Source organism: Diceros bicornis, chromosome 28, assembly GCF_020826845.1.
Source record: "Diceros bicornis minor isolate mBicDic1 chromosome 28, mDicBic1.mat.cur, whole genome shotgun sequence".
Taxonomy (NCBI): domain Eukaryota; kingdom Metazoa; phylum Chordata; class Mammalia; order Perissodactyla; family Rhinocerotidae; genus Diceros; species Diceros bicornis.
Window position 1 is genome coordinate 18,166,995 of NC_080767.1, and position 24,798 is coordinate 18,191,792.

Below are 24,798 nucleotides of genomic sequence, written 5' to 3' on the forward strand. Positions count from 1 at the left end.
AACGTTCTGCCGTTTTGCTTCTGCAAACTTCTACCTCTTTCTCCACCACAGGCTCTAATCTTGGCATAGGTCCTTAGACTGGTGTGTGTCCGTGCCCTATCCTTCTCTAGCAGTTGGAAGTCACGAGCCCCTTGCTTTCGGAGAAGAGCAGAACAATGACATACACTTGGCTTGACAGACTTAGGGGAGGGAAGTTAGGATGAAATTAAGTCATATAAAGAGCCACTAGAATTCTCACATTCTTCTGCTTCACTATGGGCCTGAGGAAGTGCAAAACTACGCCAGGCAGACAGATCTGGCTGCTTATTATGTATCCATTTAGTTTTTATAACATCATACCTACATAAAAAAAAATAGTTGGCCTCTAGTTAAAACTGAGACATTAAAACAAAGGCAAACGTAACTAGATAACAAGCTGTGCTTTTCCAAAGTGAAGCCCTGCACCTGCCCACCTGACTCTCTTGGGGTGTCTGTTAAAATGAAGGTTCTTAGGTCTCACCCCTGACCACTTAAATAGAGCTCAGCAATCTCCATTTTTAATAAGCTGTCCAAGCAATTCTTTGGCTCCCTACCTTGCGGGGAAATGGGCCTATTCGCAGAATTATTGAGGATTTTTTCTTTTGCCTAGGCTCAGCTGAGTGTCAATTTCACCTTTGTTTCACCTTTTAGATACCCCCGGGGCTTCTTAAAATGCACCACCTTCCAGGTGCAAAGGGGCGGGGCTCTCCTTTCTTTAACAGCAGCGTGCTTTTTCTCTCTCTGCCCCCTTTGCCTTGCCTTGGCATTTGTCTGTTGCCTCCTGTAGTGAAATGGTGGAAGCAAATCATCGTAGGCCTATTAAGGGTATTCACCTGGTACTTTTGGAAGATTTGGTCCATCAGGGAATTGACTTAGAGCCAGCAAAGTTTGGGAAATATTGATCCAAAGGGATCAATATGGCTGCTCAAGGAGTTCTTTGATGAGCTCAGATCTTAAAGAACTAGTTAAAAGCTGGAAAGTCAAGGGCAAAAAAAGGATCTATTATTAGTTGTGTTCAGAACAGGACCCAGGAGGCTGGAGTCATTGACCTGGAAGGATGGTGCAATATTAACAGGCAAGAAAAACAAAGAACTCCCACATTGTCCTTATTCCTTCGTCTTCACTGTTAAGGAGAACCATTTCAGTGGAAATGGCAGACCGAGAAATGAAACAAGCATGAGGGTTCTGCAGGCCAAGGTGATTACCCGGCATTTCAAGCCATTCAAGGCTTCCAGTCCGCATGAATTACATCAATCCAACGACACTGTCAATTCACTGTTAGACATTCTGAGGGATCACAGAAAAATAATGGATGCTACAAGACCAGTAAGTACCTGAGTTTCAAAAATGCAAAAAGCTAACTCCATTATTATGGAATACCGAGCTTGGTTTTGCTGACAGGTAATACTCCAGAAGAAATGACTAGCTTGTGAGCTCTGGGGAAGGAACCAGTGGATCATCTCAGATGAGTGGTTCACTAAGAAAAATAATGTTCCATCTCTGCTCCTTTGAAAAGGGGACTGTTGTTGAAGGAATGCCTGCACGGAGAAGGCTACGAACCTGCTGGAGGAGGGGTGGTGAGGTGTGGAGGGTTACTAGACTTCTGGGAGGTGGAGGGGGACAGGGCTATTAGCTCACTGGTGACGGACAAGGTCACTAGACCACTGGTGCGCAGGGACAGCTACTACACTGGTGGTGGTGGTGGTGGGTGGCTTTCTACTTAGTAACTGGATTTCGATGTAGGAAACTCTTCAACACGATCTAGTAATAGTCTCGTGAAGATGTGGACCGACAGGGTCCCAAATGGATTGATCAGCAGTGAAGCATTAGAGCACAGGGGTGGAGAACACTGGCTTTGGAGTCAGAATTCTGACTTACCACCTACTGGCTGTGTGACCAGGTGCAAGCACTTGGTTAAACCCTAAGCCTGAGCTCCCCCTTGTGTGAAAAGGACACCACTCACCTCACAGAGTGGTCAGGAAGATATGTGAAGTGACATGTAGAGTTTGAAGCACACATGACTGTTAGCCCCTATATATTACCATGGATCAATGTCAACTACCAGGGTTTCCAGTATCACACGGCTGGACTATCCTCTGCCCTGTTCAGCATGATACCAATGCCTTAAATGAGAACACCGGAGATACAATGAATACTATTTACTTGAAGCAGCGGAATCCAGAACGTACGTAGTGGACAATGTCCTACTCAAAATGCGATGCTCCAGACTGGATACAGTTGTTCAGATACCTTCGGACCAGCTCAGAGATGACGTACTATTGCCTGTTATCTGGTTAGATGTTTCCTTTAGAATGAATGCAGAATAATTCATTTGCTGCGCAGACATTCATTGAGCACCAGCTCTCCATCAGGCACGGGGGAACAAAGGCCATATAACACAAAGCTCGTACTCAAGGAGTGTACAGGCTCCAGGATGAGATGAATAAAAGACGCAGTTTTAATACAAAGTAGTAAGTGCACTGTTGATATATACGGGGGCTGGAGGGTAGCAGTGGAACAGAACACAGAAATGAACCGAATTTGCAGAGGTGAGGGGAGTCCGAGTCCCTGGGGGGAAGACAGCATCTGAGTGAAGGCTTAAGGGATGAGCAGGAGTTGGGCAAAGGGGATGGGAGCGACAGCATTCTCGGCAGAAGGAACAGTATTTGCAAAGGCACAGATGGGGGTAACAGCAGGGAATGGAATGCCAGGAACTACATTTTGGTGTTGTACGAGTTTAAACAGGAGGATGAGAAAAGCGGGGAAAATATGCTGGCTAGAGCAATAGGCCACAAGCAGATAGCAGAGGAATTCCATAGAGGAGGCCTTGGACTTCATCCTCTGGGTGATGGAGAACCCTGACAGATGTCAAGCAGCGCAATGACACAATCAGATGGTGTTTTAGAAAGATCACTCTGTGACTGTGAGGAGAATGAACCTGTCAGGAGAGACTGGAGTCAGGGAGATCAGTAAGATCACCTCTCGCCCAGAGAAGATGCTGCTACAAGGTCACTGTCAATAAGGGGAGAGGAAGGGCTAAATACAAACACCAAGGAGGCAGAGTTGAACAGACCTGGGGACTGCCTGGAAAAGCGTGGCAAAATGGAAAAGAGCTGTGGATGATGTATAAATGCTTACCATGGTTAAAAAAGAGAGAATTCAGGCTGAAGCTTTTTTGTTTTTTGTATTTTTCTTTTGGTAAAAGAGGATGGATTTTTGACATGCGGAGTTTGAGGTGTTCATGGAATATACAAGTTGAAATGTCAGTCTAAAAACTCACAGGAGTCGTCTGAGTTGAGAGAATGGCTTCCAAGTCAACAGCACTATAAAATCATGACGGGATGAGAAGACCCAGGCAGATGGTGACAAGCAAGAAAAGCAGTGGGGAGGATGGCCCCCTGGAAAACACCAATATTTAACAGGAAGACAAAAGAAGAGGCTGTTACCAAGACATAAAAAAAAGTCAAAGGGAAAGACAATCAGGTTATCACAGAGACCAAGGGAATAGAGTTTCAAGAAGCTGTGAGTGAGTGATCACCACTGTCAGATGGAGTGGAGAAAGGTCCACTAAGCGGAGGAATGAAACGTGTACCCTTCATTTAACAATTAGGAGGTCATAAGATTACATACTGGTTAGACGTCTTGGTTGCAGACAACTGAATCCACTCAAGTCACTTTAAGCAGAAAGGCATTTATTAGACGGTATTAGACAGTGTACACAATCTCCAGGAGGCCCCAGACACAGGTTTGGAAGTCTTTCTGCCAGGAACAGCAGCAGCAACCAGGACACACACCCACCCTCACCACAGGACTGTTATAGGAGAAATCCCACTGCCACCTGGGATCAGGTACTAGAACCTTCACTGGAGCAGCCCCAGATGAAGAAATGCCTCAGCCACTGTGCCTACAAGAAGAGCCACTCTTTCTAAGTGCAGCCTCATTCTACGATGAGTTTGCTCCATGCCACCTAACTGAACGCTCACCTTCAGCCTTCCAAATGGCACTTCCACCGTCCCTACGTCATCCAGAATTGATACTTCTGCGCAGCATAAAATGAAGATGGAGTCAAAAAAGCAAGAGTAATCTTTATTCCTTGGAAACACATTTGTAAAAATGTATCAATAAGATTAATTGATACATTGATACATTTGATACATTAAAAGATTCAGAACACATTTATTTGTATGCAGCACATACACCAACGATCAAAACACCTGCTAAAATGGAATACACCTGTAAACACGCATCTCAGGGAGCGTCTATAGGTGATCAACTCCACTGTGCAGGGCATGCAGTGGATTCCCTCCTTCTGGATATATTTTTGTGGTAACGAAACAAACATCAGATTTTAGCAATAAAATATCTCAAGGGATGTCAAGACATTTTTTTTTAAAGGCTTAAAAGGGTCAAATTACAATTACATATATAAAAATGGCACAAGAATTGATTTCACAAAAATACTAATGAAAAATATCTCAGGCCCATCTATCAAGAGAAAAAATGTTTGACTTGTGGCTTGAAATAGGGACAAATAAATATTTTGGTACTAGCTCTACCCTAAAAGAAAACTCATCGATTTCTGGTTCTACAAAAAGACTGTGCAATACCCATCCTATCTTACTCTACAGAATGCTTTGGCACAACTTCATTAAAATCTGATATGCTTTAATTTGAGCCATAAATGCATCTAGGATTGCATGTCGCTTTTTAAAGGAGTGAAGTCTAAGGTAAAAACCAACCCTCAAATTCTACAAATCCTGACAGTGTGTATTCATCATTACGTCTTCTGAAATCATCCAAGTTAGCAGCACCAATCATTAAGACGTTAAAAAATTATTCTTGCACTTGAGCAGCAAATTCTATCAAAACGATGCTATGCAATTTATGATTAGTAAAATCTCTAAAATTCAAAGTGGCTAAACTGCTTTAAGATATGAAATTCAAAGTCTCCCTGTATTTATATTACATCTAACAAGGTATATACTTTATTTAGCTTCTGAAAAGGGTAACCCCCTGTTAGTGAAGGGGCTACTGCAGTTTTCCTAGGAGATATTTAGTTGGAATGTCCTCAGCCTAAAAATATTAAATTTTAATAAATCACAGAATTTTAAAGCTGGGAAGGACTTTGTCCATCATTTACTTTAACCCAATCTTTTCAGATGGGCAAAATGAGGCCAACAAGGGAAATGGCTCGTCTACGGCAGAGGCTGGACCCCAGCAATCTCAATCCCTACCGGTGTACTAGAGGGTACTCTACGCAGAGCTGTCTCCCCAAGTTTTCCTGGTTTTATTTGGTCCCATTCATTAAATAACAAAGAAATATCAAGTACATAGCAATACGATAAACATAGACTTTTACTGCAATTTTAAAATCAGAATATCAAAATGATTCCTGAGCCTTTAACTACCTTCATTTTATTGAGAATGCAGTCAACAGTAAATTATGACTAGCTATTGTGGTTTTTTTCAAATATTTACAAGGACACTGAAAACACCCTTCAGAACTATTCCTTAAAGACACTTTGACAGACACGTCCACGTGATGCCGAGACACTTTTCAGGGGATGTAATGCAACTATGATGGTGTATGGAAGTAAGATGCTTCAGTCTCTCAAAGTGCAGTCATGAGTTTATCTCGATACATCATACTTTGCATTCCTCCTAAGTTCTTCTGGTTCTGGTCGTGGACATAATCGAGATGGCTGTCATCTCCACTGGCCGACGCTTTCCAATGCGGCCTGTCATCCTGAAAGGATGGCCTGTTTTGTTTGCAGAGTGAATGGTTAGTGGGGGAATGGAAGACAATTCAGAAATGTGAGTGAAAACAACACAAGCGCAAAAGAAGCAGGTGGGGAAAACCATGAACCACGTAAATGCGGATGGCTTACAAACCGAAATGAATGGATTTTCTACCGTACAATACTTTTACAATTCAGAGGCAGGTGATCTATCGACTCTTTCCAAGTTGAGAAAAGCTCTGTCTATGGCTGTGCCATCATCCCTCCAAGGGTGTTGGATGATCAAGTCAGAATAGGGAAAGCTAAAAGCTAGGTGCAGGGGACAAAGGTTCCCTTCCTATGAGACTTCTCAGGGCTGCCATCATGCTAGGGTACACCACGAACGCCTTACGCAGCATTTGCCCAAAGTGTTGGACCAATGGACTCTCTTTTCCTGGGGTGTCTCAGGCGGTGCCTCTCTAACTCCGGAAAGCCTGACAAAACACAAAATGCTAGGCCCACACCCAGAAACTCGGATCCAGCAGGTCTGGGGTGGGGCTGAGAATCTATATCAACAACCAGGTGGGGCTAATGCTGCCGGGCAGCAGGGCCACCTGAGACTTTACGGCAGCGTAAAGAGAGAAGCATGGTCCAGGGCCGGCCCGTGGCTTAGCGGTTGGGTGCGCGCGCTCCGCTGCTGGTGGCCCGGGTTCGGATCCCGGGCGCGCACCGACGCACCGCTTGTCCGGCCATGCTGAGGCCGCGTCCCACATACAGCAACTAGAAGGATGTGCATCTATGACATACAACTATCTAGGGGGAAAAAATAAATAAATAAATAAAGGGGGAAGCATGGTCCAGCCTTCCTCAGAACTCCCGCTGTGAAACGCTGGGCTAGACCTGCCTCAGAAGGAAACTAATATGATAAAACAGGCAATAAGAAGTGTTAAATTTTGTATAAACTTACATCAATCTCTTCTGTTTCTCATGTCTGGAAAATAAGCTGCCTTTGCAATCTAGGAACACGTAGTTATTACTGCACTAGTCTAACTTGCTTTAAAAAGTGACATGAATACCAAGTGTTCATGATAAAACTGCACTGTTGTCCTAAGGGATCCCCAACAAACTCGGTAAGGACTGGCAAGAACTGATCGCTCTCCTCTGCCTTGTTCTAAATGGATTTATTTCCATCACTCCATTCGCCGTACTTTCTCAAGAAGTAAGGCTAGCAACCTCACCAAGAACTAGCTTTATGCAAATGGAATTCACCAACCATGTTTCTGAAAGAGCCTCACATATGAGCGCCAATTAAGACTGATCTAAATTCAAATCTTAAAAGGAACGTTTGCCTTTACAAAGCTGGCATTAAAATACTCTCCAGCCTCACTAGAAACGCAACAAGGCAGGTGCCCATTAACTTAGGAAGGATCGTGGTAGGTTAGGGCAGAGGTGAGTAAACACAACCCTGAGGCTCCATCCCATTCACCGTCTATTTCCCTAAATCAGTTTCCTCGGCCTTCACTTACCCATTGTCTGTGGCTGCTATCAAGCTACAGCGGCAGAGACGAGTAGTTGTGACCGAGACCACAACCTGAAAATATTGACTATCTGGCCTTTTACAGAAAACATTTACTGACCCCTGGGTTTAGAAAAAGATCCACTGCCACAAAAAACAAGTCCCCACCCCACCCCTGAAAAAAATCCTTTCAAAAACCCCACAACAAAAATCCCCAAGCATTAGTCACATCTTTAGCAAATGAATTCTCAGGACAGGAAAACGTTACTCAGAAATTTTAAGTAACATTTCAAACACAAAACCAAACCAAAAATATCTGAGGTTAGAATGACTTAAAAAACCGCAAAAAAACAAAAATAAACCCACCCAATTCATAAAGCATAACTTTCATAAATCTGGACACACTGCTGGCTTCTTTTGCTTTGCAAATTATTAATCCTGCCATGACAAGGCAACACGTAACAGTTGTTTCTGATGCAGAGTTTCAGTTAACCACTGAGTAGAATTTGAGCTCTTCCGGAGACAAGGAGAACTTGGGAAAGCAGCTCCGTGAGCGCCAGCACTTACCTGACGTTCGGAGAGTGAGGGTGCCACCGAGGCTGGCCGGGGTGGATGTTAGCATGATACTGAGGCTAGAAATAAAACACCAGACTCGATTACTCGGTGACCTTTTGATTTCAATGGTCTTCATTTACTGTCTCTTTTCCCGGCATGCACCTGAGGGGCCGTGAATGGAAAGGCTAGAAGAAACTCTGGCTGGGGGAGCGAGCATTTCTCAGGAGGATCACGTTTCCCCCATGACAAAGGCTGGGGGACTGGGAAGCTGCCCTCGGAAGAAAGGTGAAAGCATCTGCTTTGAGAGGGTCCCCTAGAGCGCGCAAAATAGGCAATATTCATCTCTCCCAAGGGAATGGACGGAAGGTGCCAGAAAAGATGGGGAGAATGGCCAGCAATTTCTTTCTTCAGAAACAATTTTTGTCATTGCTGAAAATGACGACAACCGTGCCTAACAGTTACGTCTGCACAGACAAGGACTGGTCGAGGCCGCCAAAGCAGCAGGGTGGTGGGTGGACTCTGTCTTTCTCCCCTTGTTGAAGCAAGAAAAATAATTTTCTAAAATGGGAGCCACAACAAAATACCCAAAAAACCCCAAAACCATCCAGAGCACTTAACTATCCTGATAAAACAGAAGGAAGGAATCTGACCATTTTAAGATGACAAAACAGATCCAGACTGGTGACTCAAAACGACCCGGGTTTTGATGATGATGACGAAGATGAGACGAGTCTGGCTGGGAGCGGGCTGCCTATTCGCTTCTGGCCTGCAGAGGGCAGCAGTCCTGGACAATGCTAGAAGCCATGAGGCTTCTCAAGGCTAAACTTTCTACAGGGCAGATTAGGCCCTCCTGACATTTAAGTCACTACAGTCTTGCCACCATCACTCTTTTAATTATGTCTTCCCCTTCTTCCCCCTGCCCTGCTGCTTTGCCTAATAAGCAGAAGGCTGCTCTCTGTTGTGGAAAATTTTCAGCAATTCTGTTCATTCAGTTTTCATGGACCTGAGATGCCCTCCCTCCCCATTCTGAATTCCAGTGGCCTCTCTCCCTCAAAGATGCCTGTCAGCAAGCTAAGTCTGCAGCCCCCGAAAGGACATGCTACAAGAAAAAGGAATCTGGAGAAAACATCTCAGTAGCAGAATCTGAGAGCTGACCAGGGCTTTAGCATCTCTCCGATGCCGTCTCTTCACATTTCCCTCTCTTAGGTGATACAGAAACCCAGAGAGTTTAGACGATTTGCCCGAAGCGGACGTGCTTCAGCTGTTCTGGTCACATAGCCAGGCCCCAAATGAGGCTCCATCAACCAGGTCTTCAACAAAAGAGAATAACCAAGAACAGAAATGGACCTTCTATTCTACTCCTTCTCTTCAAACACAACCAAATCAGATTCATCTGGAGAGTTGAGTACCTTAGCCATAAAGACCTGGAAGAGATTCCAAAACATTCCTTGGTCTCCTTTGGTAATTTACTCACACTCTAAAGTTTTCAGATTATTTTTTTTTTAATGTTAACCCAGATGGTCCTCAACCAGGGCAGATACGCCCCCCTGGGACAACTGAAATATACACGTACATTTTTACTTGTCACAATGACTAGAGGGTTACCTTTATAAGGCACAGTACAGGGAAGCTAAATGTCCTGTAACTCTAGGAACAGTCCCAAACAACGAAGAACTGTCCCCCCCCAAATGCCAACAACCATGTCCTCAGCGAGAACACAGCAATCCATCCTTTGCAGTTGGCTAACCTAGCTGAGCTCAGAATAAGACAAATGCTAACACCACTCTCCTAAAAACCCTTCTCAGCACTCAGATGCTTATCAGGCCACTTCTCAGGACGTTCTCTTCCTGGGCCATTTACTCGCAAACCTTGACAGAGCAGCACAGGGCCTCTAAGACTGGCAAGGTGCAGAGCGAGTGGCTGCCAAAGATGTTGAGAGAAGAGCAATGTCTAGGTAACAGCTTTTGTAGATCTGATTTCAACAAACAATCGCCTTGACGTCCACTCTGAGCAAAGAACGCACAGAGAGAGCACATCCACGAGGCTGGCCGGGAGGGGGCAGGGACAGTGCTGAGCTGGGACTACGGCGCTTTATTTTTTTCTCTCCTTCAAGGAGTAATCACTCATTAACAACTCTTCCCTTCCCCCACATCGAGCTACTCAGACCTGAAAATCCCTCAAAAACAAAATAACCAATCTGTGAATAAGAAGATTCAAGAACCTAAAGAAGGCAAGGAGATCAGGAAATCCGGCCTTTCCCCTACCAGGTGCAAAGCAAATTTTACATGCTATTCCTTAAGACTCGGAAGTCACGTCCAGGTTCTGCATACCGGCAATAAGATTTCATGTGTGGAAGACAGTATCACAAAATCCTTCTGAAACATAATTTGGAGTCCTTGTAAAGATAATGTACATTGGGCTCCTAGCCCCATCTAAGGAATTAATATCTACAGTAACGAAAAATCAAGAAAGAGACTCATTAGAATAAGGCTCCAAAGTGAACTCATTATGGAGTAGCTTCATTCCTTGTGACATTCAAAACCAGACTGGTGACAGGGCATAGAAACCTGGGAGAGTAGTGTCCCCTGGCCATTCACACTCGCACAGGACAAGAAAGATGGCTCCAGTTGGGAGGTCATCAGGCACGCATGCTGCTTCTAAGCACAAACAAATGACAACCTAGGAAGCGAGGTCGACACCATCAGCCCAGGGCCCCCGCCTGGCTGTGCATCAGAACCACCTTAGGAGCTCTGAAGCTCTCTCATACCCAGACTCCACCCCTAGAGTTTCTGATTTAATCAGTCCGGGGTGAGGCCCAACCACTGTTATTTTTTTAAAGCTTGCCAGATGGTTCTAACGTGCAGTAGGATCGAGACAAGTAGGGTGCTGGTGACTTCCAATCAAGAGGATCAAAGAAGGCTCTGGGGAGGAGATGGCTTCTCAGGCGGGGTCTGAAGGATATTTTATGTACAGATAGGAGGCAAAAGAATTCCAGGCATGGGCAAAGGAACAGTAGGAAGAAATTACGGGACAACGATCATGTGATTCTCTGCAAGCTGAACATACGATGTGTGACGAGGAGCGGGGGAAAATAAATGTAGAAAGGCAAGCTGGAGCCAGGTTGTCGAAGGCTCTGAATGGCCCATGAGCGCTGCCCACAGGTACTGGCGGGTGGGCAGGCAGGTGTGTGGGCTCTGGTTGGCCATCCTGTGCAATAGCGGAACCCCAGCCATGGAAACATATCTATGCTCTGTCTGCAGGCAACAGCCCTAGCACAATGCTTTACAAAGTAGGTTCTAGAAACCACTGTTCTGCTGATGTTAATAGGTGCACCACCAAAAAAAAAAAGGTGGAAAGGAGGAAGACAAGAGGCTAGTTTTTTTTACGGGGGGTGGAGCAGAAAGGGGTGACCAATAATCAAATGATTCTGGGAAAAACTGGATTTAAAAAGTAAAAAATGGGTTTTTTCTTGCAGGATTTTTCAGTACTTTTGACACCCCAGTGGGCAACATAAGATCTAAGAAGAGGAATGAGGATGCAACTGTTTCCCAAATATGTGACTATGACATCCTTTCCTGGAGGCACATCTCAAGGGACTCATGTTCCCTGGGCCTAGAACACACTTTGATAAAAAATGGCCTCACCTGAGTGTCCCTAAGAGATTGTGTCTGACCACCCAGAAACTTAAACATATGTCTCTGCTGCTTGCTAGTTGACAAGGGTAAGAAAAATAGGCAGCTCAGATGACCAAGAGGGAGCAGGGGTCAGGGGGAAAGGCTTTCCTCTTACTGTTTTCTCAAAAAAGACATATATTGCTATTTCTTCAAAATCTGATTAGCATAAAGACTGCTCAATGTGGAAATTTTAGAAACTTTAAGAAGTATTACATGAAAACCTTTAAAAGCAATATCTCACCTGGTAATTATGGACTTCAGGATTTGTTTTAGAGCTGAAAAAGAAAAAAAAATGGCAATGTAACAGGTTGTAAAGTGGCATTATTACTGATTTATTTAATAATCACAAGCGTATCCTAAGCACTACCTGCTCTGTTAGAGACTCTCATGAACACTATTTCTTTTTGGTTATTAACTGCTAATGACCCTATAACTGGGAAAACCCAACAGCAACTTTCATTCATCACTTTAGAGCTCACAAACAGAAACACACACGCCATATTCCAGAATCCTGCTTGTGATGTCACGTTTTGGTGGCAAAAAGGAGGTCCTTTCAGTTGGGCAAACCAAGTAATTTTAGCTCCCACTGCAGGCCTGCCCTGGTGTTGCTGGGTGGCCCACGGCACCAGGCAGCTCCAGTGATGCCCAGAGCTGTCTCCAGCTGGAGGGAGAGCCACCGGCCACTTCTGAGCATCCACCACCATGGGCCCCACTGCTATTAACAATGCTGCCGTGATCCGGCCACCACTCTAGAATGTTCACTCCATGCCATGCTCTGTCCTGGGAGCTTCACATCTGTTATTATTTAATCCACACAACAAAGTTATGAGGTGAATAAATGTTACCACCTCATTTTACAGATAACAGAACCGCTGCCTAACAGAGAAGTTAGGAAATGCGCTCTGGGTCAGCCGGCTACTCAACGGCAGTCCCAGGACTGGAATTGACACCTGCTCAGAACTGAAGCCCACATTCTTCCCACTAAGCCAAGTTGGCTCTCTGAGGGCCTGAGAAAAGCTTCTCGTATACAATCCTACTTTGATGGACTGTTGAGTAGAACTACTCTGGTAAAAAAATATGGGTGGAGGAGGCTGGTGTAAAACATGATGTGTTTACTACGCAAGCTTGGCATCTGCCAGAGAAACCACAAACACGGCACAGTCACTGGGCAACGTTGCTAGGGTGGTGTGCTCGAAATTAAGGTTTACTGCTGCTCCCACAATGAGAGGGAAACATATCCTTGTTATGAGTCTTGCTTGGGCTTTGAACGGCCCTGTGTTTCAGTTTCCAGAGAGGGCGAGTGCATGAGCCAGGCTCTGGGCCGGGTTCACCTCTGGCTGGATTCCACCAGGAAGGTGAAGTGTTCTGCAAGGTGCTATTTTTCTGGTATCATCTCTGCAGCCCAGGGCACATTCCATCCCTGGCTCCCATCACAATCCCACCCACCCTGGGATCCCACAGGCTGTGAAGAGCAATTGAACAGCTGTGAACAGTGGTTCTTAGCTGATTTGTTCCTAAAGGGTGTATTTATTGTTTTTTTTTTTTTTTTTGGTGGAGATTTTTTTTTTTCAGTTTGTTTTGGTTCCCAATATATATAATCTCCACTAGATGCTAAGAGGAAAATGTAATTTTATTAGGGAAAAACAAAACAATCACTTCCTTAGAGAGCAAAGGAATGAAATGTTGTGACTTACAAGCTCCTGAGAATTAAAAGCAAGACAGACTTACAGGTGGAGAAAGGTGCAAATACTTTTAGCTTGCTGCCTGCCTAGGGATCCCAGAAACAGGCCTCAACTAACCCGTATAGGAACACTGCAACCTCCTCCCACCCTTGGGCACAGAGCATGATGGGCAGCAGTCCAACAGGACACTCGAGCCCCTTCATTAGGTGCTGAGAACTGAACCCAGACCAAGAGTGAGACGCCTGACTCCCAGCAGAGCAGCACTGCAGGTGGAGTGGAATCAGAGACATGAGGCTGAGTTGCCAGCCGTGTGACACAAGGAGCCAGTTACGTTCTCTAGAACCTTGGGGCCCTGGACGCTGCCTTGGGGCTACCAGGGGGAGAGGCGGCAGATGAGTAGCAGGCACGGGCCCCTCCCTCTCTCCTCATCTAGAGTGGCCCCACTTTTGTCTGTTCTCTGTGTTGGGCTTCTTTGTCAGGTTTCTTCTGGGGGGTGAAAATCAGAGGCTAAAAAAGTGTGAAAACACATGGACCTAGCCCAATCTCCTTGTTTTCAAATGAGCAAAAGGAGGCACTTTTGGGTTAGAGCGAAGCTGGGCTGGGGGGGAGGCCTCCAGATCCCTAGCCAGCTCTGTCACCACTGACCAGGGCATCGGCTACCCTCTCCACCACGTGCCAGGCTCTGCCAACTGTCGAGAGTGCACGGCACGGCCAGGCTGTGCTGATCTCAAAGGCCTCCCTCCCTAGCAGCCCGAGACCTGTGCCTGGGATGACCGACAGGCTAAGGAAAGTGGGTACTGGTCAGAGGCTGCAGCCTGGATGCAAGGGCTGAAACAACTCCAATCTGTGATTCTCTAGCATGACGGCTGTCCATCTAAGAAGTCAAAACTCACGTAAGCAAACAGCGGTCTCAGAGGGAGAAAGTGAGGTACCTGCAAGGCAGGACAGCGTTTCTCACCTGAGCCACACACTAGAATCACCTGGGAGCTTTAAAAACCACAGACGCCTGGGTCCCACCCCAGACATTCATTCAACTTGCCTGGAGCACAGCCTGGCTGAGGGGGACAGGTCAAAGCTTACCAGATGATTCCAATGTACAGGAAAGAGCAAGAACACCTGTGCTAGGGAAGGGGCCGGCAAATCACACCCCCGGAACCAAACCTGGCCCACCTGCATTCGCACGTCAAGTTTCATTGGAACACAGCCGTGTTCACTCATTTACATATCGTCTGTGGCTGCTCTCATGCGCCAAACACAGAGCTGAGTCGGCGTGAAAGAGACAGCAGAGCCTGCAAAGTCTAAAATATTTACTCTGGCTCTTGACAGAAAGTTTGCTGACACCTGTGCTAGAGTTTCGGTCTCGTGACGAGTTCTTTTTCCTGCAGGAACTTCAACAAAAGTATTTAATAGAGGTCTTCTACGTTGCATGACCATAACACCCACACGTCACTGGGCGAATCCAGCTCTCACGGCGCTTTTGTGCAAGAGCACAGCCTTTCTTTCCCGTCACCGCCTGCGACGCCATTAGCATCGTGCGTGGTACACATTCCTATCACCTTTATCACCCACTGTTACAATAAACAAAGCACAGAGCTACTCAAACAAAGCAGCTGTGTTTTGCAAAAAAAACAAACTGTCTTGGAACATTCTATTGTGTACTTATGGAAAGCCAGGAGGATGCTATAGCTAGGCAGTAGGAAAAGGGAAAAAAAAAAAATAGAATCAGGTGAGTCATTCTGTGATTTAATTGTATTAAGGAGAAAGTCAACACTGCAAATAAATACAATAATTAGAGAGCAGAGCAATACCCCCGAGTCCGGGGGCACTTACCAGAGCTGAGCCGCTATCACCGGGTTGCTTGCTTTAAAGGAAAAACAGAAAGACATCTTAGAGAGCTTTGTCACTTTTACCGTGCAATGACAATGACCAGGAAAGAGATTTTGGTGATCTCAGAGCAGTCCCGACCCCAGGGGGCAGAATCTTCACCCTGGCTACTTCTCCTTTCCAGAGGAAGAGTAAATCGCCCTTCCTCTATGCCCTGCCCTCCAGTTCACTCACTGAGCACACTCCCACGGCCAGGCTCTAGGACACAGAGACTAGAGACAGTCCTGACTCAGACAAATGGAAAACAGCATAAGGCGATACAGGCTGAAATGTAAGTGTGAACCTGTCCGAGGAGCTCAGGGCAGACATTCTGACTGGGGCACAGGTGTGTCTGTAGGAGGAAGCCACGCAGAGGGGGAGCTTATTTATCTACACTCCATTTCGTTTTTAAAAGGATGCACCATGGAAAAGCATTAAAAGCTTTTCAACGATGCCAGAACTCGGGCTGGAAAAAAATGTCAGTAAAATAAAGGAGGAAAAGAGGATAGAGACCAGGAAGGAAAGTGGACGAGAAAGAATCACAGAACCTGGAGTCTGGCAGGGCTCTAAAGCCATCTCATGGGGTCAAGCTACAGGATGCCCCCTCCCCTCTGTGGCAGCCACACCAAGCGGTCCTTCCCTTTGTGCCTGCACACATCTCCAGGGACTGGGAGCTCACCACTGTCTCGAGACAGCGCTATCTTTGGAGAGCCCCATTAGAAAGTTCTTCCTTATATTGGGGGGGTTTCTGGACAACTGTAACCCGATCTGCTATAAGCACAAGCATAATGCTCATCAGGGAGGTTAACAAAGCCCTTGGGACAGAGTTCTCACCACTCCTCACCCCCTCCCCACCCCATCGCTGTCACTCCCAGTTCCTGCAATCAATCACCCTTCACCGACAGGTCACCCTCCTCTGGGCACGCCCCTATCCTCCCACCCTCTGGGCTTTCTTGGAGTTGAGGCCACATTTCCTGGGCTCTGGGCATTTTTTCTCTACTAAAGCAGCCAAGAATGAGTTTAGAGACGTTTTGGCTACCAGGCTATTGCACCGTTGGTTCCAAAAGGAAACAGTGAGGAACACAAGGTTAAAGATCCTAGAAGGGGAAGTATAGGTGCCAGGTCCCACTAAGTCCTGAGTCATACAAGAAAAACATGGAATGGCCACTACAGGTAAATGATACACAGGAGGTGGTGAGGAGGGTTGAGAAGGCAGAGGCCCTGCTATAAAAAAGTACACAATTTAGTGCTAAACTGAGGAGCAATCAAGCGCGGCCAAGGAGAGCTATGAGACGGGATTTGGAGGCTGGGTTAACACAGAAATGGGCCCGGCTTGCTCATTTACTGACAGAACCTGTACTGGGTACCAGGCCTCAAACAGGTGTGAGGCCACAGCAGTAAATGACAGACATGGCTCAGAGAGTTCTAGAAAGCGGGGGAGGGGCAGGCATCTTAGGGCATGGCTAAATTCAAGGGCAGGGTGTGTTTGGACTGACCGTGGGACCCAAGTCCAGTATTTAAAAGTTCTGGATGTGCTCTGATGTGGTCAGAATTCTGGTTAGCACAAGAATTCTGGTTACCACTTCAAATTGCAAGATGGACGAGAGAAGGGACTGTTTTTTTCCGCAAAGACCCAGCATCGTCTTCCATATACAAGGAATGTGTTGAGCTATGATATTCCTGAGGTCCCCAGTCCAAAAGAACTGAAGAAGCTCAAGAAAAGCAATATGGAAAAGGGGGAGAAGAAAATGAACACATCCAATGGGAAAGACGAAAGACAGCCGGAAGGCAGAAGTGGCCTGAATCACATCAAGAGAATCCCACTGGGGTTTTGTCAAAAGCTTTGGAATGACAGAGCAGAGCAGTAGAAAGTTCCTTCAAAATCTGCTTTACCAAGCTGCTGAGGGCTTACCCAACTACACTATAACGTAAATTTCCGAGGCAGAACGAAAAACATACCACCTTTGAACGTCGAATGTCTCCGGGATGGATAGCGTTTACTGGGCTTCCTCTCGAAGGTGCTGGTTCTTCGTAACCTGGCGCCGTGTGTAGCTTGATATTCCGTTCGCCCACTGGAACGCAAATATTTTAACGCATGCTACCAATATCAGAGTGTCAGTACATTATACATACTTAGAAGTGAACTTTTATTTTCAAGAGCTCCAATGTAAATTTCAACTTACCTTGAACTCATTTGGTAAAGACACTAAATTAGGCCTTCCATTTGGAAATATAATCACCATTGCCAAATTCAGGCTGTATTATAGGGGCAGATATTTCCACCGAAGGACAAAACCTGCAATTTAGGTACCAGCCACTTCGCTGCACAAACCAAGGAGGGCTGAGTACTAGGAACGTCTGACTAAGAGAACATTGATTTGCCCATAAAATAACCTTTCATGAAACACATTACATAGACATTTAACTCCTTTAAAAGGTTGTTATCAATGACCACTTCACTAAACCTTGGCTTTCCTTGCTATGCCAAGGGAAACATAACTTCTTTCACCAACACTTTCTGGGTTTCAACCAACGTGCTGCCCGGCTGCAGCTTCCAGGGGGTATGCTGTTTTCATCTGATCTATTACTGCTTCATTTCAGCCACCCTCGGTTTAGGATTTATCGGATGGAAGGAGCCATTTGCCACTTGCTCTAAGTGCCTCCAAAGGGCAACCTCATCTCCAAACTCCCCTTCTTATGCATCTCCTTAAAGAGCAGAAAGGAGCCTGGTCTGGGCCAAATCTTAAGGGAGTTTCCTCCTAGGACGGAAAATCCTGCCTTGGCAACCACCGACAGTCCTTCCCTCCTCACTTTAGGTCGAGCAGACATCAGCACACTGCGCAACATCTCCGCTAACCTTTGCAGTTCTGACATTTCCATCCTCCACAGAACCCCGTGAGTCGACTCATTCTCAAAAAAGACTTGGTTTCTCCTACCCCCACCGCAGCATTTAAAAATACAATCAAACAAAATAATTCTTTAAATACAAGTGCACATCCATTTCCTTGCACGGTAGAGAAACCTGAAATGAGCAAATCTTCTGGCATTTTAAACAGAGTTCAAGGACATGCCATGTGTGGATGTGTGGGCAGAGGTTATGAAACGATGTGAAGTTTTAGATCTTATAACAGCGATTCTCAGATCTGTAAATGTGCCTCAGAAATCGACCTTGGGAGTGCATTTAAAACGCATGTCCCCAGGCCTTATTCATACATGCACACGTGCACATCCATAGATTCTGATTGCCAAGGTTTTAGAAGAGGTTATAAATCCTCATTTTTAACAAACACCCAGGGAGTTTGCATGCATTTTGAGAGACATGGTCTTAGAATCATAGGCAAAAAAAATCAGAATATATTCTCTATTTCTTCAGGATATTTTCAGATTCAATCCTTTTCAGAGCCTACTCTGGGTCACCCGCACACACACAGATATTTGCTTTCATTCTTAATCGTCACCAAATTTCTTGACATTGGCATGTGAAAGGCAATAGAGTAGTAGTTAGAAATATAAGAACCATGCTGCCTACGGTTGAATCTCAGCTCTATCACTCACTGGCTGTGTGTGACTTTGGGCAGATTATGTAACCCCCCGGCCCAAGTTTCCTTATCTGTAAAATGGGACTACTTAGCTTATTACGGCTGCTACAAGGATTAAGAGTCACTACATAAAAAGTTCTAGTGCTGTGCGGTCGACGGAGCTTTCCACAATGATGCTTATATTGTTTGCACTGCCCAGTATGGTAGCCACCAGCCCCATGTGCCCTGAGCACTTAAAGCATGGTTAGTGAGGCCGAGGAATTACATTTTAAAATTTATTTAATATTAATTAATCTATATGGCTACATGTGGCTCGTATCTACTGTATTAGCATAGTTTCAGCTGAATATCAGCTATTAATAATTTTATTATTAGCCCCATTTTATCAATGAGGATACGGAGGCTTAAAAGAGCTTCAGAGAGTCGACTGCAGGTCAGGTCCTACGAAAGAAGCAGGGACGGGATGCCCAGCTCAAGCCTCTGGACGCGGAGCCCTTGCTCCACTCACAAAAAACATCACAGCCGCCCTCCTCGGAAACACGAGATCGCGTTGTCAAAACGACTCCCACCTGAACCTGAAGCGAGACCCCAGCCGGATAAAGTCTGATCTGTTCGACTTGCTATTTCCTGGTGTCCGCAGCCGGAAGAAGGCATGATGCTCAACGGCGCATTTCCAGAGGTGCTTACAGGTTCTGGCGCTGTCCAAGCGGAACACGAACGTGTGCTCTTGCTCCCGTCCCTTGTGGGGGAAGCACAGGGTCCTCGTTTAAATGAGCGTTTGTAACATCGATGCATTACCCACAGCAAGGAGGAAAAACGGGAGCAAGGCTCACCTGCTCATCATCCTCCACCACCACCAGTGTCAATTTGCTCTTTTTAAAATCCATTTTGGTAATTTTAGGCCTGGTCAGAGAGAAAACATTTTAAAACTACAATCTGCAGGAGAACCATCTACACATCAAACAGCAGTTTCCTTTCTACTTTTTAAGCTTAGATTTGCTAAAGAAATCATTCATTCATTTAAGCGTGATTATCCAGAAGTTTCAATGCCAGTGCAAGACACCCACAAACACAAGAGGATGGTGTGTTTTTAAAATGCATCTGGGTGTTGCAAATATCCCTCAATAATCATCCAACACATATAATTCCACCACAAAATAGGAAAAGACATTTTTAATATTAGACAAAACTAAATTACCAAAAGAATAAGCCTATTTTGTTAGCTCCTTCAAAGATTAATATGCCTGTCGGGGTCAGTCCAAGAGAATATTCACAGCCGTCTCTTCCCTACAAAAAAACGAAGTGACAATCGGTAGAGGGTTCTAACAGGTCGTCACAGAGCAGAATGCAAAACAGTTCCCTCACCACGTTACTTTGTTTGCACACAGTTTACAAATTTTTCAGTCACAGTGAAACCCAGGTACTTAAACGCACACAGTGCTTACCCTGACAACGTGCATGTCTACCCCATACATTTCCAGCCACTTCGCTTTATTCAGATAGGAGAGTTCCGCCTGGGCAGGGCTCTTTCCCCTTAGAAAAACCAACGGAGACACATGTAAACTGCAACTCGTACACCCACAGCATTCTGAAGGGCACAGCCACACTAAGGGACGCTATGCAGCAGTTAAAGGAACGAGGGACACTGGTTTACATTAACACGACAAGACCTCCAAGAACAGACTGCTAATTGAATAGAAAGATGGCAGAGCAGTGCTTATCATATGAACACTTGAGGAAACAAAACAATTTTTGTGTGTGTATCCATGTATGTACGTGCAAAGGAAAAAGGCTGGAAGGATACACCACTGACTGCTAACAATGGCTTCCTGCAGGGAGGAAAGAGAGAGAGAGAGAGAGAAAGAGTGTGTGTGTGTGTGTGTGTGTGTGTGTGTGTGTTGTGTGTTGTGTGTGTGTGTAGGGGGTGGGGCAAGACGATTTGACATCTACATATTTCCATGTTGTTTCAATGTGATACAAGAATGCGGTAACGTCACTTTCCACTTTCAAAAAAGTCATATGTCCTTCAGAATGACTGTGGGACAACAGGAAACCATGCTAAGTGTCTGAGTCCAAGAGGGACCTGGAACAGGCAGTGTTTTGGGAACATGAGTCAGGAGGGAGGAAAGGTGGCACTGGCAGTCCAGGCACAAAACTGTTTGACTGCAGGGGCAAAGGAGGAGAAACCAAGAGATAAATCACAGGGCTGGATTTGGCCGTGGTGACCTCATGTCCTGAAATATCACGCTGTACAACACATGGTCTCGAATATGAGTGTTCCTGTTAGGGACAACAGGACAACCCTTTCTAAAGGATTTACTCTAGAAGGTCAGGCCACGGACAGAGACCCAGGGGTGCGAGAATGTATCGAGGCAGTGCCTGGTCGCTTTCCTTAGGAGGCCAGGATAGCGGTAGCATCCCTGGCAGCAACGAGCAAATCAGGACCAGGCTCTGTCATTCAGAGAGAGAAACAGGAGTGTGGCTTGGTTCTTATTGTACATCTCTGGAAAGAGATGCCGTGTGGGCCTTTGGAAAAACAGGACTGAAGCTCAGGAGACAAGTGAAGAGTTGGAGCTGCAATTTTACAGTCATCAACAGAGCAGTTCTGCTGGCAGATAAAAGAGTCTGACAAACGACTACGTATTACAAAATAAATATATCAGAATGCTAGATGGTAGCGTCAAGGTACCTGCACTCTTTCCATCTGTGGAAGATATCAAATTCCATCGCTTCTGTCTGATTTGGAATGAACCGAAACTCAGACACAAGCTCTGGTGTGTGTTCTGGAAGCTCGCACTCCCCAAGCTCCGCTGCAAGTTTCATAAAAGGGAGGAAAAGAGGAGACAGTTAATGCTTTCCGTTATTGCCGCACCAGGTCCACAGGCATTCTGCACGATTACAAAGCACAGGTACCCCCTGGTGTACGACTCTCTCCTTTCAGGAGGATTTAACTCTCACTCGTACCCACATGCACATTCAGAATCCCCCAGAATCATTCTAATGCCCTCCTCACTGGGCGATACACCATCATCTTAGTTATTACTGTCTTTCTCCCGACTATTTCTCCTACCCAGGGAGGCCCCGATCACATTTCCCCCATGAAGCGGCAGAGCCCGAATTTGTGATAAAAGGCAATTGCAGGGAATGAGGATCTGCCCAGAAACGGCCATTTAACAAGGCTCTCGTTAAGGGTAGGTCCGAGCAGCACTCCCGAGTCTGCAGTGCTGGAGCGGACCAATCAAGAATTCGGTACATGTAGCATCTGGAAAAAAAATATGTCAGGAGGGAGAGGGAAGCAGTGAGGGAGTGCGGGAGGAGGGGGTGACAGGGCTGCAGGAGCAACTGCAGCAACTCAGGCAGAACCTGGGAGGGAGCCGGCTGCACAGAGAAGAGGAGCAGCCACGTGCGCGGTCCCAGCAAAAAGCCCCAAGCGTGCTGCACCGTCCTTGGCTCTTGTCAAGTCCCCCAGAGAACGGAGGGCCTAGGACATGGGGGCCCCACTCCTCCAGGACACGAAGGAGAAAATCCACTCTCCCTGCTTGCTGCCCCATCTCTGCAGCTCAGGAAGCACACCCCAGAAGGAAAAGGAACCCTCCAGGGTTTCCTCTAATATCTTGCTACACAAAGCGTGGTGTGCAGACCAACAGCATCGGCATCTGCTGGGAGCTTGCTCACAATGCAGAATCTCAGGCCCCAGCCCAGACCTACTGAAGCAAAACCTGCCTTCTCACAAGATGCCCTGGTGACTGGTGCACACATTACTTTGAACAGTACTGATCTACAACAGAGGTTTTTGAACTTGAGCCTGCATGAGGATCACCTGGAGGGCTCGCTAAAACACACACTGCTGGACCCCACCCCCAAGATTCTGATTCCTTGGGTCTAGCATAAGGCCTGAGAATTCGCAGTTCTAACAAGTTCCCAGGTGCTGCTGATGTGGCTGACCCAGGGAACATACTTTGAGAACCAATGCTTCACACAACAACATATGGTGGGATTCACCATATGCCTGAACACCTCCAGTGACAGCAACTCACTATGTGCCCAGCAGCCCTCTCCATCTGCTTCTGAGTATCCCAATCCCAGGGGCCACCTTTCCAGGAGAGGGACTCCAGGTAGCTTGCAGGATAAAACTTCCCCATCCATACACAGGAAGCAGTAATACCAAACTCAGAGGGGTGGTGGGAGGACTGTACAGGACAGGGTCTGACTCAAGGTGGGGAGCTAGTGAATATTTCCTCACCTGGCCGCAGCCCCTTGTCTGCAACTCTGAATTGGACAGCACCCCTAAGACCCCCAGGGGGTCTGGGTCAGGGTGTGCAGCTGCTTGAGGCCTTGGGTAAAGTCACAAATGAAGACTCTGTTCTGGAATATTTGCCTAGACAAGGTGAGGGCTGGGATCCCAAGGCTGGAGGCCACCAATGACCTCTGACCAAGAGGCCACTCTGAATCTAGGGATCTGACAAGGCCAGAGGGACAGTCTGGGATGTGACCTCTTTGATATGAACCCATGGGTCAAAGTGAGCCAATGGAGCCCTGCGTTTACTGGTGTGTCTGGACAAGACTGGACTGACCGTGCCACTGACATCCTCAAGCAGAGGAGGGAGAAGCCAGATGATGACAACGCTTCCCTAAGACCAGGCAAGGGGGCCGGTGTCCCTCCTCATCATTACTGGACTAAAACAGGCCTGTGTGACGCCTGGCACACCCCTTCTCAGGTAGCACGCCTGCCTTCCAAGAATCTGCCAGCAAAAGGACACTTCCCTCAGTCTGCGAACTCTCCAGCTGCGGAGGGTGTGGAGAGTGGTGAAATAGCTCAGACACGGGAGAGCCTGAATCCCAACTCTCCCGTATACTGCCTGTGTGACCTGGGCAAGTCATTAATCGCTCTGGGTCTCTGACGCCTTATCCATTAATTAGAAACTGTTACAAAGATGAAACAAGACCACGGACACATAACAAATGATTGCCCCATTCTCCCTCTTCCCTTCTTTTTCTTCTTGCCTGGATTAATCTTCAAATGTATCATCAATTTACTTCCCCAAACAGCGTGGCCTCCATGCAGGGAGACTGCATCACAACTCTGGAGGCACCATTAATTCAAGGACAGCCACAGCAGGACATGTCTTCAAGGCTCAAGCACGGGAGGAAACACAACCTTGATTTTATTCAAACCCAAAGACACTCTAGAGAGATTTCTAGTCCAAGGCAAACTGGCTCCACTGTGGTTGAACTAGAAAGCAGGCTACAGGATTTACTGATGGGGCGGGGGGAGAAGGGGGCATGGAGGGACAGTGTAACAAGAACTTCCCTTAGACATCTGTGTGTCTAAGTCTTTCGCCTTTTTATTTGTACCTGACAAAATGACTACATCTTAAATTACACTAATGTGGTTCCAACTCAAGTGGGTAATTTCTCCAAGAAGGGCTCATAGCTGATATCCTTGTCTGCCTCAGCTCTGGGGCAAGGCTAACTGTTCTACTGGAGCGGGACTTTGTGGGCATGGCAATGCCTTCATCACACGGGGTAGGATGGTAACACATGTGTCTCATCTTCTAATCACTCAGGACAATGTACAGGCTTGCATATCACACCAAGGCCTTAGGAAGAAACCTCTCCAGTGAACTCGTGGCCCCAGGTCTGATATGGATGCTTTTGTCTCATTAACTACATCCTGACATCCACTGCTGGATCAAACCTGATGGTCTGACCTCCTGGAGACTTAGAAACTCTAGAGTGGATGCTACTTGGCAAGCTGGTGAAATCTGTACCTGGCCAAAGTGGATGGTCCATTTCCAAGTTCCCCAACCATTACGCGTCCTTATGGCACTTACCATAGGACCGGTGTATCAGGAAAATATAGATGTGAAGCACTTAGCATGGTATTTGGCACAGATGGTTACAGATGACAACACTGTCACCTCCACCACAAGTGCCTTCAGACCATATAGGCAGGCTCCCCTTCAACCAAAGTCCACGTGGTGGGGGGAGGCTCTTCAACTTCGTTCAATTCATTCCACACTTACTAAGCACCTACTGTATGCCAAGCCCCCATTAGATAATAAGAATTAAAGGTGACTAAGGAATAGAAGTATCAGAGAATGGGAGCAAGCTACAGTCGTTAAAAACCATCTTTGTGAGTATAAACATGAAAAAATACATGTACAAAAAAAACTAACTAGAAAACCATACAAAAAAATTTGTATATGACTCTGGTCAGAATTACATTTTAAA

General features: G+C 46.2%; 1 protein-coding gene across 6 annotated transcripts in view; it reads right to left on the reverse strand.

Moving 5' to 3' along the window:
* The window catches only part of EPB41L4B (erythrocyte membrane protein band 4.1 like 4B), a 133,016-nt gene that overhangs the window by 56,817 nt on the left and 51,401 nt on the right, over nucleotides 1-24,798 (reverse strand). For 3 of the 6 annotated variants that reach the window (XM_058523740.1, XM_058523737.1, XM_058523735.1), the window contains exons 7-15: nucleotides 21,254-21,374; nucleotides 20,010-20,097; nucleotides 19,763-19,851; nucleotides 19,398-19,467; nucleotides 19,134-19,303; nucleotides 16,985-17,097; nucleotides 14,993-15,023; nucleotides 11,722-11,755; nucleotides 7,819-7,883 (exon numbers count right to left, since the gene is read on the reverse strand). In XM_058523740.1, coding sequence (XP_058379723.1) covers nucleotides 7,819-7,883; nucleotides 11,722-11,755; nucleotides 14,993-15,023; nucleotides 16,985-17,097; nucleotides 19,134-19,303; nucleotides 19,398-19,467; nucleotides 19,763-19,851; nucleotides 20,010-20,097; nucleotides 21,254-21,374 — 781 coding nt within the window. Of the gene's footprint in view, nucleotides 1-4,083; nucleotides 5,778-7,818; nucleotides 7,884-11,721; nucleotides 11,756-14,992; nucleotides 15,024-16,984; nucleotides 17,098-19,133; nucleotides 19,304-19,397; nucleotides 19,468-19,762; nucleotides 19,852-20,009; nucleotides 20,098-21,253; nucleotides 21,375-24,798 lie in introns of those variants that run through there. The other 3 variants (XM_058523736.1, XM_058523738.1, XM_058523741.1) reach the window with 2 other exon arrangements.